The 15,514-nt window shown below is 34.7% G+C and overlaps 1 protein-coding gene across 1 annotated transcript in view; it reads right to left on the bottom strand.

Annotated features, from left to right (window-relative positions):
- The window catches only part of LOC141832830 (uncharacterized), a 108,403-nt gene extending 93,953 nt beyond the window's left edge, over positions 1-14,450 (bottom strand). Inside the window, 10 exon segments of the mRNA XM_074720202.1 lie at positions 57-224; positions 3,400-3,560; positions 3,641-3,808; positions 3,876-3,977; positions 4,229-4,346; positions 4,414-4,508; positions 5,304-5,354; positions 5,434-5,568; positions 5,677-5,780; positions 14,114-14,450. Coding sequence (XP_074576303.1) covers positions 57-224; positions 3,400-3,560; positions 3,641-3,808; positions 3,876-3,977; positions 4,229-4,346; positions 4,414-4,508; positions 5,304-5,354; positions 5,434-5,568; positions 5,677-5,780; positions 14,114-14,210 — 1,199 coding nt within the window. The 5' untranslated portion in view covers positions 14,211-14,450.
- Positions 14,451-15,514: the final 1,064 nt, after the last annotated feature.

The raw sequence follows: 15,514 nt of genomic DNA, 5'->3' as shown, positions 1-15,514 counted from the left end.
GTGAATGGTAACTTTTAATAATTTTCACCAGATATAACAATAGGCACCAACATTACCTCCACTGAAGAATCACATCAATGTCAAGTTCACGATCTAGTTCCTCAACCAACTTGTCATCTACTACCAAACGGTTTGGATCAGATTTCAAGAGAGACGCATAAAGAGAGATGTATGTTTTGCGGAGCCTTGCATATTTCAAAACATGCTCCCATGAGAATTTCCCGCTGCAAGAACATGTTCCGATCATTTCAGCTAAATGAAAAACATGTACGGCAAATTTGAACAATAATCATAAAGGCATAGAATGCAGGGACAAAGGATAATCTTGTTTTTCCAACCTTTAATTTCAAAACATATGCAACCTATCAAAACATCAAACCACTACAGGAAAGACAAATGAGAAATACCCTTTAGAGAGGAAAGGTAACGATGTCCTATGTTATACATGCCAGTTGCCAATGCACCTTGACAATATTGTCTACTGAGCTGATTTTCATCATATGAATTAGATAATAAACAAACTGTAAAATTTAATTTCCCATATAATCCCGCTTGGAAGGTCAGTTCAAAAATTGTCATGACAGCAAATAAAGAAAACGTTGTTAAGGTGATATCAACATTGTGAAGGTGGGATATCAATCTGGAACGTTTAGGCAAATGCATCATAGACAATGAACTTCAAATGAATTAGCATATGCTTGATACAAAAGTAACTTTCGCATATGGAGAAACAATTAATAGTGATTGACATTGAAGGAGCAGCCTTCTCTCGAGATTGCTGGTAGGGGTTTAGGCTTAGGTTTCCATCTCCTATTACTGCTACTATTGTGAGATTAAAAGAAACTTTGGCAGTGTATAACATGTTTACCTTTTTCAGTTCAAGTGAGGCGCAAATAATGGGCAACGGAAGTGTGAACATTTAAAAAAAAAAAAATCAACTTATCATTCTCAAAATTAATATTAATTGACAGAGTGTGATCATTTTAATGTTATTTGGTATCAGAGCATTAAATTCAAAAGAGTATTTTTAAATAGCTATTTGTTGACAATTACTTTTAAAAAAATAATAGCTAGACAATTGTTAAAGGTATTTGATTTATTACCATTAAAGTAGTAGGTTGGTTCTTTGCTTAAAGTTTATTTATGCGTTGGTCGGCATGAGCGAAACATTTTGTTTTGCACACCAACTAGCATGTGGAGCAGCCCAGTGCCACAAAACTCCTTTGTTGACAGTGCGAAGTCACAATGAGAGGATGAGATGTCCAATGATTGCAAACACTCAACGTTAAAATAATGGACCATGAGCATCAAACGGTGCCCCATGTACGAGTAAGGTTAAGCCACAACACCAGAGCGAGCACAAGAGTTGGATAGCATTATGATTTGAAATATCGTACCATGCTCATACTGTGCTAGGCGAAACAGTTGAAAAGCATCATTCTGATAAATTTATGAAACTCAATACTACTTGGCACTAAGACAATATCTCATATATTGTCATGTCAATTATGTCAACGAATAGCATTTCATGTCAATATTCGGCACCTCTTGACATGCTAAAATTGTAAGAATATTGTTATTCTTTTTTTTTGGTTTGTCTCCATACTAAATAATGTTAAAATTATGAAAAAACAAACATTGAACTTAAATATATATAAAAATTATATAATTGTTTATCTTTTCCTTCTTCATCTTTTTCCTCCTTCCTCCTCCAATCACCACCAACACTATACATCAAAACATTAGCACAATACTAAAATAGTATCGTTCCAATCAAAGACCGAAATGTCAACACAGTTCAAGATTTTGATGTGTTAGTTAAATTAGTGGGGATTCTAATTTGTTGCAAATATTAAATATTTTACTTCCCCTTAGCTAATACTTGTGTTGTCTCCACCTTCTCTTCTATCCCTTGTGACTACGGTGCGCCCCACTTCCACAGCCTCTAAGTGTCACCTAACTCCCGCTGCCTCTGCTCCTCTCCCTAGCTCATCCCCACGTCGCCTTCACTTTATCTTCTTTTCCTCATGATTGCAACTTATACCCTCATGCCCCTTGCTTCCATGCCCTTGAGGCGCCTAGCCTCTCGGTAGAGTGTTGTGAGGATCTTTAACTGAAGTGGATGTTATTGTCTTTTCTCTCGAGTATCATCATTCTTAATTAAATAACAAAATGCAACTTGATTACTAAAATGGATTGAAAATCAACATTTGTGAGTTGAATCGATTGGTGTCTCCTTCTTATATTAATATTTATGTGTAGTAATAAAGAGGGTTACATATGTGGGTATAAAATACTAGAATGGTTTATTTTTATAATCTCTTGTATATCTATATTATCTCCTCAAAATTGTTCTACTATGTCACTTTATCTTTCTTGTTGAATAATAGATGGCAATTGTTGTACATATTTAAGCCTTTGTTTGATATAGAAAATTGTCTCCTTAAAAATAAAAATAATAAAATAATAAAATAAATTCTTAGTATTGATTATTTATTATATTTAAATTTATTAGAGGTGAATGATGTGATAAATATTTATGTTTCAAATTTTTAATGACTTTGTTTTATTTTCTTAAAATTGCAAACCAAACATAGAAACTTTCAATTAGCAAACAAGGCCTTAGTTGTGCTTCTCGATCAATAAATATTGCTATAGCATTTAACCATAACATTAAAATCAGTGTTTCTAAATAAATGATAAATTAAAGTTTTCTAAATGTTGATGATTTAAAGATGGATAATTGATCATAACTCAAACTTAGTTATTGTCGATAACTAAAGTTGAATAGTTGGTGATACCTAAAATTTTCACATCAAGAGCTTGTTAATATTAATTGATATTCTTTCTGAAGAATTTTACTTTATGCACATCTATTGTTGACCCTCTATGCACATTGTGCTCACTTGAATGTTATTTTCTTTGGCCTCTAGTTACAGGTTGGTTAGTGAGTTGGTTGCATCATTAGCTGTGATTCCTTGTTTGAGATTTGTTGTTTAGTTATACATTGTTTGACACAATTTCCAATCATGTGCACAGAGAGAATTTGTTGTTCAAATCAGAAAGGGAAGTAGAACATATTGTGCTATGTAACAATCCTCCTTCATCACTCATCCATCTCCTACATTTTGATCCATTTGCCACTTACCCACAGTGAACTCCTATCAAGATCTTTCATGCTCAAAAAAGCTGCTTTTCCCCTCTTGATTCTACCAATTTCAAAGAATCTGCCAACTCCCCAAATCTGACCAATTGCAAACCCACACCATCTGATTTCTTATCCAACTGATGTTTGCTATTATCTTCATGATTTCTGATGTTTTCAGGCTATGCTTCAACTAGTGCAAAATCACTGAGTCATACAATTCTAGTGTTAAAAAAACATAAATGATTAACTACCTGGCCTTCTTTGTCTCATCGGTCACCACCTTGTATGCATACTTCCACCAAGTAGCAGGATTTGATTTGATTGAGACTGAAGGACGATAGTGAGCATATCTCAGGCGCTGGTTGAAGGAGGCAAAGTTATCAGCCATCTTCACAATGTCTTTGTACCCATCCTATATCCAGAATGTCAGGGTTACTAAGGGTCAACATGTTAAAAAAATCTACTTCTAAACAAGAGAAAGTTAGTGAATACCTTTGATAAAGATAATGTAACATTATCCAAATTGATTATTGCATTTTGTAGAGCTTGTCCTGTGCTTCTGGAATCATCTAGTTGTAGCTTACTGTATTTTGCATTCCCTGTTACTGGTTCTAAAATGTAGTTATGTTCTTTGATAGTCTCGCTCCTGAGTTCAAATATCTAAAAAAATGGAATAAAGAATTCAGTGCATTATCTTTCTAATACAAGTTAATTTAGAAAAATATACCTGATTCCACTCTGAAGGAAGCAAATCCTCCCATGACTTGTTGACAGTCCAGGGCAAAATATCTGAATCAAAATAGAAGGCCAGACTTTCAAGTTCGACTGACTGCAAAAAGACAAACTGGATAAGGGATAACTGTATTGAAACAACAGGATCCTAAAAAATAATAAACTTGCATCATGAATATCAGACGAGAATTCTTCAACCAGTGTCTTTTTGTAGGTTGGGCTACCATGTTATGTAAAACAATGTTGCACATCAAGAAAAGACTACCATGTTATGTAAAACAATGTTGCACATCAAGAAAAGAGAAACAATGAAGTGTTCCAAATCATAAGCAGAGAAAAATGGGCAACCTTCTGAATGTGTTCCAAAGCACCTCCAGTAGCAAAGGTTTCCCTACCAAGATCATCTATTGTCACTGCAGAAAGTCTTCCAAGTTTCAAACCTGCTGCAAATGGGTGTCCAGGGTTGCTGCAGGAAACGAGTTATAAGATTGCTAGGAATAGAAAAATGGTAATGGCAAACTGAAAGAACATACCTTTCTGTGTCTTCATATCTTATGTGTATATTGGTAATGGATAGCTTGAGATTCCCAATTATAGTGTTAACCAAGGATCCCAACCATGATGTATTCTTCAGAAATATTAAATGTTAATTAACCAGAATAATAGATGTAATATTAACAACTGGAAGCTTAAAGAAAAATACTCAAAATAGGCTCTTGTTTGTGTTAACTTTGTCCCTAACTCTTTGAGTACAGTGAAAGTGCTGGTGAAATGAGCCATATTTTTTTGGCTAAGATGTAACTACTAAAAATTAATATAAACCATGTTAATTCTTGAAAAAGGGAAAAATAATAGTACTTGCTACTTCTGAGTTGTCTGAGAACTTAGCTGGTTCCCCAACAATCCGTAGAAACCCACAAACCAAAAATTAAAAACAACCATCTTCAGAAATGTTTGACAAGTAAATTTTCTGTAGAAACTTCTTGATCTACAATCTGGATATGTCCAAATGAGATCTCAACTTTCCAATTCATTTACTGGTGATATAGCATGAGAAATCTGATTCCCTAAGAATATGTAGAAACCAGCAAACCAAAAATTATGAAAATACAACCATCTTCAGGAACATTTGATTAGTGGAATAAGCTGAAACTTTCTGTAGAAACATCTTGATCTATAATCCGGATAATGTTCAAATGAGATCTCAACTTTTCAATTCATTTACTGGTGATATAGCATGAACTTGGTGAATGTTTGGCAACCAGAAATGTCATGATTTTCTATACAAAGTATATTTAGGTTATCTTTAAGGTTTCCACCTATGATTTTGAACTCGTACATGAGATTCAACATTCCATATTTATAGAGATGACTCAATACCATTTGACCAAAGAATTCCTAAAGCAGAAGTTAGCCATCGCACCATTTCAGATTTATGCTGATGCTGATTCTCCAACAGCTTCATTTCCAGTTCCTACTCAAGATGATAAGATTAACTGCATTATAACAAAGAAATTCAAGTTCAGATGGACAATAACAAAGTCAATGCATACCTTCACTTTATTCTTCTTTGCTTCTTGTATAGCATCTTCACTAGAACCCTCAACTTGTGTTGCAGGTTCAGCTAATATAAGAATTCGATCGAGATAAACCAGAACTGGTTCTTGACCCAATCTGCTCCATGGTACCTGGAAGGATAATAAAAGATAAGTGCAATCCTCATTAAATCAAATGAGAAATCAATGGTTCAGAAATACAACTAAGAATCTTTAAATAAGAAAACAAATTTTATTAACCTTAAGCTTCACAGATCCAAGAAAACCTGCTTTAACTTTGACAGGCAACTTCAAAGCATTAAGGGCCTCTGGCCGCAATTGCATGTTTGTTAGTTCAACATTCCCTGCATGACATGAAAAATTAAAAGGAAAATTAGTTAGCAATATATGGCATGAAAGCAAGTCCCACTAGAAAGAAAATACAACAGGGCAGTCAAATGATGATTAGATGGACCTTTGACCATCTATGAATCATTTATTAAACCTAGGTTCACAAATGATTTACAAACACAATCCAAAGTTTTGCTTATATTGAATCAATTGGAGGATATATTTCTAGTTTGGTATTTAATAATAGATGCTTATTTGGAACGGCAAAATTTATCAGGCAGACAGATATTTTTCCATGTTGATGCCCTATGTGTAACCACCAGACTTCTATTCGATAGCTTGTTGTTTTAGTAGGAACCAATAGTATTATTCGAAAACCAGTCAGATAGCACATGTGTTCTCAGCTAACCACTTTAACATATAAGTAAATTTGCCCATCTGATCTGAGCAGCACCAGCAAAAGGTCTTATGATGCTTAGATAGTTTTTCAAATCCAAGCATTTTATTATTCATCATGGAAGGAGAACAGACAATACCAAATCACTAGAACAGATTAACTTTAATTGTGGCCTCTCTCAGCACTAAGAAACGTGTATTGCAACTAAGCATAGGATGATAAATATGATTCCACATGGTTGCAGTACTATAGAACCAACTACATGAAGTGTATCAAAAAACAACTTCCACCATTATTCCCAAGCTCAGATGAAAAAAGTGGAGGATTGCATTGAAAGTGGCTAAATCTAATTAGCACGGTTTTTAACAGTAACATTGAACCACTAGTAGTTAGGACTAACACAACTTGCCAACGCTAACATAGATGTTGTGGAAGCATGTCAAGATAATAACACTTGGAAACCAAGAACTATAAAATGGTATGGCATATTAGCCAATGCTTGAATGAATATTAGACAACATGTGTTTTATTACTAAACTTGAAAAACCTGAATATAATCACATTAATACCAAGATGAGAATGAGACTGACTTTTCAATCAAGTGAAAACGTGCTTTTGCAGCTACCAACCTTGCACCCTTCTATCTCAACGGGACTTGCACCCAAAGGAGAAGGATGGAAGCGTCATATTTTCACAGGGGAGTAGAGTAAAGAACAACAGTGAAACACAAAAGACTCCAGGAGCAGAGTTGCAAAGAACATATTGGGAAGATAGAATTGTATAAAGGATGAGTCACAAAAGTAATTGATACCAGCATGTCACTGATTCATTAAACTCAATGTGTATATACATATTCCAGCCACAGCATGAGAGCTAGATGAGTTCTCAACATGGTTCAAAATCCCAAATCACACCAGAGTTTTAACTTTTAACTAGAACAATATTATTTCAGTATGGCGACTACATTTCAATATATAGTATTGATGATGAATTAGAGGTGGAAAGAGGAAGAAGATGAAGAAAAAGAAGAGATCTGGAATACAAATTTGACATTATACCGTACAGACACAAACTACAAAATAATAACAATATTATTCAATTAATCTTGACTTGTATTGTAGAATAAAAGGGTGGCGAGTGTCGCATGACATGATGCTCATTAACATGATTGACATAGAGCACGAATGACATTGTTTATGTCGAGTAATATCGAATTTCAATAATTTATCAAAACAATACATTTCAACCATGTTGTCCAGCATAATACAAGATTTCAAACATGGTTCTCAATTCCTACAAGTTCATGACTAGTACAAGTAAGGATACCCTAATCAATAGAGGAATGTTTAAAACTTTTCTCAGGGCCCTAATCATCTACATATGTTACTCAAGGAAGTTTTCAAGTTGTTAAAGGGTTGAAACATCCTCAACTCTAAACATAACTTCAGGCTTTACTCAATCTCTTTGTTGATATTGACCACCCTATACTAAGACTAGATACTAAAGTTGCTTCTATCTCTCTCACTATGCAACCTTTTGTGAGTTGCCACTTAATCTTCACTAGATACAGAAGTCTATAGTATCTTCAATTGAAGAGAGTCAAGGAAGAATAAATATCAAGTTTTTGAAGACGATCACTTTGTCCTTTGAAGATCTCTCTTTTGATGATCATCGCAAATTTCTATTTAGAAAACTTCATCGTCAAAGTCTCTTATATGTTATATTATCATCAAGGCTCAGTTTTTTCTTTCTATGAGATCTTTTATATTCTATATATCAAATTATGTATAGATAATATCAATGTTCCAACTTGAGGATGAGGTTAAGAGTTAATATTGATAGTAGTTACATTTATGTGTTTAGTCTCATATTGGTTACTAGACTGGTTATATGAATAGGGCATAATAGTTCCCTTTATGAAAAGAATATTGGTTACTAGAATCAGTTATATGAATAAGGCATAACAGTTCTCTTTATGAAAACACAAAACAGTATTCTTCTCAACTCCCAGATTCCCATTAAGTAAACATTGTACCATTACCATCAAGTGAACTAATTAAGTTACCCATATGTTACCATAGGATCCTAACAATTCACATATATAAAACTTTTAAGAATCAATTCTAGAGAGAAAAATTGGATGATGAAAAATTTTGCAAAGGGATGCATCATTGCCATCCATATAGAATCAATATTCATTCCCTTTTAAAAATTTTGATATTAAATAGAAAGGCTTCATAGTCTTTCCAAATAAGGCTTCATGTAATTTGTGGAAAGTTCTGAAAGTATTATCAAGATAAAATGTAGCAGGCTGTTAGGCTTAAAATCAAGGTTCTGAGTTGCTACTCAAAATGAGATGTAGTGGTGTTGTGTTGGCCTGGTCAACACATGATGCCAGTAGGAATCCATTAGGAACTAGGGGTAGCATCCAAGATTTAAAATCTCAACCCGTGCTGAAGTTTCGGTCCTAGACCAGAACAATACAGTTTCGGTATCGTATTGTGCCGTGCCGATATAGTTTCAGTATTTTTTAAATTTTAAATATAAATGTATATTAATTTTATTAATATTTGATTATTAAATACATTTTATATGTTGAAATATTGAATTTATATTTCAATATTTTCTCATAAGATAATGCTTATTAAATTGTTATAAAAATTACTTTTAAAAAAGTAATTTTTAAAATACAAAATTAAATTTAAAATTATAAAATCATTTGAAAAGATAAAAATAATTATAAAATTATTTAATTATTTTTTTGAATGTATTTGTAAATTTTTAATTTTAAAAAAATTATTTGAAATGTTTAAGAATTATATTTTCTTTAAATTTTTAGATTATTTTAAATTTATATTTAATTTTAAATTTTAAAAAAATAATAAATTATTTTATAAAATATTTAATAATTTTTAAAATTGTTTAAAAATTTTGAAATAATTTTTATTATTTTATAACTATTAATAATAGTTTTTTTAATACATATTTAAAAAAAAATTAACTAAATCAAAAAATTTAAAAAAATCACAGCTGCAATAGCCCGTGGAGGTTGTCGTGGCACCGCGACCCTTGTGGAGGGTTTTAGGAATATATAAAATTTTATTAGAATTTTAAATAAATTTTTATATATTTTAATGGATAATTTGATTAGAATTTTAGAAAATATGTTTGATTATTTATTTAGGTTAAGGATTGATTGGATTCATTAAAAAATAATAATATAATTAAGAAATAAATAAATAAATCATTATTAGGTTTAAATAAAATAAATAAAATATATAATTAATTAGATAATTTTATTAGGGTTTAATTAAGTTTTAATTGAGTTAATCTTACATTTTAATTAAAAAACCCCTAATTTTTTCCCCGATGCGTGTGACCTCGGCACGCACGGACGCGAGGTCGTGCGACCCCTCTGGCGAGGTCGTCATGGTAGCGCGACCCCTCCGAGTGCCGCTGCGAGATCGCACAATCCCTCCGGGCGCGGCCGCAAGGTCTCGCGACCCCTCCAACGCCGCCGCCGCGGTCATGTGACCACTCTAGCTCGGCCGCTAGGGTCGCGCAACCCCTCCGTGCGATCCCTCTGTGGCTAGGCCTGGTGCCGGATCGTGCTAGTGCCGGTCAGGGGCGGAATAAAATGTTTCGCTCGTTTCAACAAGCTCGGCACGAAATTTTAATCTCTGGTAGCATCTATGTTCCAAGATTGATAAACCAAACCAAACCAAAACAATTGATTTATCAATTTGGTTTTAGTTTGCATACTAGGTATTATTGATTTCAGTTTATATTTTGTTTGAATTGCACAAATCATTAAAATTCCTAATGGCTAGGTTTGATTTTAACAATGTGTACAAGTTCAAACAGAAACTGACCTGAGATTAATAATTTAACCTTTAACCTAGCATGCAAACCAAGAGCACACGAATAAATTGAATGCTTCAGTTTAGATTGATTTAGTTTGGTTTAGAGTTTGGGTATATATATTTATTTATTTTATCTTTGTTAGCCATCATAAAACTGTAAGTATAATATTTTTTATCATTAATCTCAATAAGATTGTATTTTAGAAAATAGTTTGGGATTCCTTTTTGATTAATTTATATTTAATTTTTAAATCCCAAATTCTAGCCAAAATTTTGGTTTCCAATCAAATTGAAACAGCTTTAGTTTGACCATCAGATCCACCTAATTGCACCCACTGTGCTTGGATTAAAAAAATGCTAACAAGACATCATAGTTTTACAATACATATTGTATCAAAGGCATAATATGGCATCCACTAATCATTCCATTTCCATGGTGGTAAACGTATATTTCCTTATCCTTTGGAGTCATTGGCTCAAGTCCTTATATATTCCTTTTGCATTTGTTTTTCTTTAAAAACAGATTTGCACCAACAAATCACAATGGCACGTTCTACTTAATTATAAATAATTTATATAACTATTTTCAATCATTGCAAAAGAAAAAAAAAAAGTACTCATATATACTTCTTTGATACCATAATTAACATTAGTTAACTTGCCACATGGTAGATATCACTAAAATTTAAATTTTGATCTATGTGGAGAGTTACATGGATCATACCAAAAGAATATCCAACATAAGCCTAGAAAATACAGATATGAAAATTTAAAAAAAAATCAAATATAGTCTTTATTAAATTAAGCATGATCTCGCATGTTTTTTTTCAAGTCAATCTTTTTTAGTTCGTAATTTTAAAATATAATCAATTTGTGATAGGAATTATCAAATAAGTGAAAAAGACTTAAACGACGCTTGGGTGTTGGCACTAAAGTATAAATTCTTCAACCTAGTACTGTGAATAAGGGGATTTTGTATGCTACAAGAAAAAAAAAATAGATTATATGATTAACCTCGTTGTGTCGTAGTCCACATGCTCAATGAAATTAACGGAGAGTTCATGTTTGGCAACAGGAGAAGAACCTAGCAACCTTCACGGCTCGACCTCTATTAAGCAATCTATCAAGAACCTTATTCCACCTGCTGCTTGATGGAAGACTAGCAGTGGTGTTGGATCGGGTTGAACCGGCTAGAGGGGGGTGAATAGACGGTTTAAGCAAAGTCGCAGAATAGACACTCCTTTAAAAAAAACTTGGTTGCAACTCGGTCGTTGCTTCCAAGGCAATTGACGCTCAAACAAAACTCCTTTAGGCGGAGAAGCCTTTACACTTGTAGCACAGAGACTTAGAGAGAATGACAAAAGTAATTGATATTTCACTTCTAGAATTCTAAGTCTTATTTATAACCTAAAGGAATAGATCTGGATCGTTGATAGTAGATGAGCTTCCTCTTGGCCGTTGATCCGTTGATGCGATCCTAATCATTGATCGAAAATAGCTTTAAATCTCAAACGTTGATTTGATAAAAGGATAAAATTTATCCTTTTTCTTTAATAGCAGATAAGGAGTCTTGTTGATCTCTCCAACGTTAAGCAACATTAAGCAATGTTGATTTCTCCAATCAAACCATGCCACGTTGTTTAGCCTTGCCACGTTTCATGCAACACCAACGTTCATGCACATTGGATTTTCCAACGTTCATGCAACACCAACGTTCATGCAACGTTGGATTTTCCAACGTTCATGCAACGTTTAGCCACATGCAATGTTGGTTAGCCATGCCATGCCAATGTTTATCTCCAATTAAGCCATGCTAGCTTCCAACTTGGTCAAGCCTGATCCAAGTCAAATTTTGACTTGGTCAAAGTCAACTTAGTTGACTTTTTGTAGGTAGATCGTTTGGGTGATTTCTGACCAACCAGAGTTAGGCTCACCCGAACCCGACTCTGGCCTTTCGCTCCTCGAGCGTGCTTCCTCCCGGCTTCTCGTCCCTCGGACGTCGCGCACGTCCTTCTCGCTCCACCGGCATACTCTTCCGTAGCTTCCGCGTCCCTCGGATTGCACCGAGCCCGTCGGCTCACTTCCCCGCGCATCCCTTCTCGTCTACTACGTCTTACGCTCGACTTCCTCCGTACCTAAGTTCATGCACACTTAGCAAAGGGATTAGAATAACACAGGATCTAACTTAACTCGGTTGATCACATCAAAACTAACTGGGGCACCAACAACTTCATGCTTGTCAAACAGAAGTGGTTCTTATGTTATTTGTATGTCCCAAGGTCATTGAACGTTCTAATCAACCAACAAAACAAAAAATTTTCATCCACGCCAACCAACACAAAATAAAGTTTTTAAATTGTGCCTAAATCTTGTGTAACTCCAACATCTTCCGTTTTTAAAGATCAGAGATAATAAGTAATTGAGAATTTGTAGTCTTAGGTTTCCTTTCTTAAAATTCATCGAAAGTATCCACTAAAGCTTTCTCATGCCTCTGTTTACAATCAGATGGAGTAATCTGCACCAATTGATTCTTTATAACGATATAAATCTGTTTCCACTAAAGGAAGCCATGAAGACGTACTAGCTCCCATAAGGATATAAATCTGAACTGCTTGCAGTGTTTGTGATTCAACCAAACCACAGTTGTCAGAATTGATGTTTCTTGCACAAATTGGATCCAAGTGATGAATTGGATCCACTAGCGAACGCAACCTATAAGTCAACTGAACTAGACAGGAGCCTATAACCATGGTCTAACGAATTCCCAATTATTGTAGTACTTTTATAGACTTATGGAACACACCTAGCCATTACCCAAGGGTACACATGGCACCCACCAATTCCCTTTCCGGATGATACCTTCTAAGTTGTTAACTGCCCATCCAAGTGGTGTACACTCACTAGCTTTATCCCTTTCTTTACAATAAAGCTCTGTAAGCATGGTAATTTTACCTCTTGGACATGAATCCTGCTGACCTGGCAAAAAGACAAAATTAGTCCATAGTATTATCAAATTATCCATATCAATCTCCAATGTTTTCTTGTATAATTCATGCATAAAGCCATTACCTTCCAATGATTTTCTCCCCCACCCCACCCCCACCCTCAGATCAGGAAAAGCTTCTTTATCTCTTCAAAGGTGAGGGTATGTTCAGTTGGATTGATGGCATATATATGTTTGGGACATAGCATGAACCAATGACTGGGGGGAAATATTAGCAAAATTCTTCTGCAATAATTTCCTTGTAGGCACTGCTCATATTGCTGACAGATAGGTTATTAATCCAGTTCCTACTCTTGGTCCATTTTGATGGCAAGAAAATAATTGTGTCTTAATCTTTGCTCATTGTTTCCAGGTTCCCTAGACTTAGTAATTCATCCAGTTCAGTAAGATGATATTTTTCTATTAGGTCTTTTAACATCATACTGAGCATGGGAAAACTCAAATTCTTCCAATCATCTGATATTGCTCAAGAATTTATGTCTCCTTATTTTTGCTCACGGTTACATTTCCTATTCCAAGTTTTAATGTCAATATGGCTCTTTCCAATATCAGTAACCAGCTAACATGCTGCAGCAAGGGTCTGATCTGGTGGAGTATTCCCATTTGAAGGTATTATGTCTTGTACATAATGGTTGGAGTAAATTATCATCAAAATTGAAAGAATGGAGGCAATAACATAAAACTTTTGGAAGTTTTTTTATTATTTGTGTTCATGGTACATTCCTTATTCCATGTTTTAATGTCAATATGGCTCTTTCTGATGTCAGTAACCAGCCAACTTGCTGAAGAAAAAAAAACTGGTGGGAGGACGATCTGGAGTAAATGATTATCAAAATTGATCGGGTGGAGGCAATGGCCCAAACTTTTACAAGACCCAATGATTCTCAATTTTTAAGTATTCTTGCATGTCAGCAGAGTAAGACGAGTTCACTCGTCCTCCTGACGCATACTACTAAGACACTTCAACTGGGTGGAAATTTTGAATCCGTCACCAGTGCATGAAGTACCAAGAGGAAGAGGAACGTAGGGAGCAATCAAAAACGTAATCCAACAGTGGGATAGCTTGTGATCGATTTAGTTTACCTTGCCAGACGCTGATCTTGAGGGCTTCCTTGCTGAGGCCGCGGACGTAGTTGCCGAGATACTTTTGCAGTAGGTAGGCAACTCTGTCCTCCAACATTTTTTTTCGTCTTCTATCAACTGCTGCTTCTGCGGCTGCTGCTACGACTCCGTCGGTGGATCATCCACCTCTCACCGACAAACGCCGCCGCCTATTCGAAGACGACCGACGCGATCACTGACGAAAGGGTAAACTGAGAGAGGAGGAGAGAGAAATTTCGCGGAGACACGCAACCACGATTACGGGGTGAGATCGAAGGAGTTGCAACCGGAAGGATGAGGGGGAAGGTCGCACCGCCTTTGGTCGCTGGACTCCATAAGAGAATGGTTTTGGCCTCAACGCCGCTTTACTTTTTTTTTTATAACGAGGACTTTTTTGTTGGGCATTTTTTATCATTTCCATTTCTAGTTTTGCTTTTTTTCTAGAATAATCTTCGGAATAATTTTATATATATTATATAAGACGTAAAATACTGACGAACCCGGGAAAAAAGAGTAAATTATTATTTATTTTAGTATTGTAATAATTACCAATATTTTTTTATTAAAAAATATATAAAATACTTTTATAATAAAATTTTGTTTATTAATTTATTTAAATTTCATTAAAATTATTTTAACATGATAAATTTGTTGGATCGAAAAAATACTAGAAGGAGATGAATAACATGTTTCGTACACATTCAAAAAACGTTCGATTCAAATTGTTACAGCAAAAATAAAACATAATTATTTTTTACTTGATTCTTAATCACTTGGCTACTACTACTCCAAAGTCCATAGTCAATTTGAACATTTCATTGGGCAATCAGTATTCAACTTCTTCTCCAACAAGAAGAAGGTTCGTTTCTTTACAATAGTAGGGTTTGATAATAACCTACTGACCCTTAGAAATTAAGAGCACAAAAGAAACATGAAAAGACATGTAGCAACTAATAAGACGTTACCAAAAGCTAGGCTCATTTGAGCTCGTAACAGTTTCGCGGTGTTGTTGTGTCATTGAATCTTGAGCACATTGTCTTGAAGACTTGGATTCACAAAGTAGCATTTGGACAATCGATAAAGAATTTGTTCTGCAGCTCTAGTCAAACTCTACTTTTATAGAATGATCCGAGCCCTTAGATCCACTTCCAGGCCCCCCTCTAACAAGGTCAATGCGATTCGATCTCATCACTAACTTATCCATTTTGGGCACCTAGAATGGACATGCTGGCTACTGGATTAAACTTCGCTTTGACTACAGCTTATCCTTTTTTGAACGTTTGGATCCCTTTCAGGCACCTAGAAGATGATGTGTACCGACCAATCAAAACCTGCCAACTCTGCTACTGTGTTCTGCCCAATCCAGGCACCTCGGACACTTTC

This window comes from Curcuma longa, chromosome 8 (assembly GCF_044706935.1).
Source record: "Curcuma longa cultivar G26 ecotype Majalengka, Jawa Barat chromosome 8, ITB_CL_G26_1.1, whole genome shotgun sequence".
Taxonomy (NCBI): Eukaryota; Viridiplantae; Streptophyta; class Magnoliopsida; order Zingiberales; family Zingiberaceae; genus Curcuma; species Curcuma longa.
This window is presented reverse-complemented; position numbering and strand designations above follow the sequence as displayed.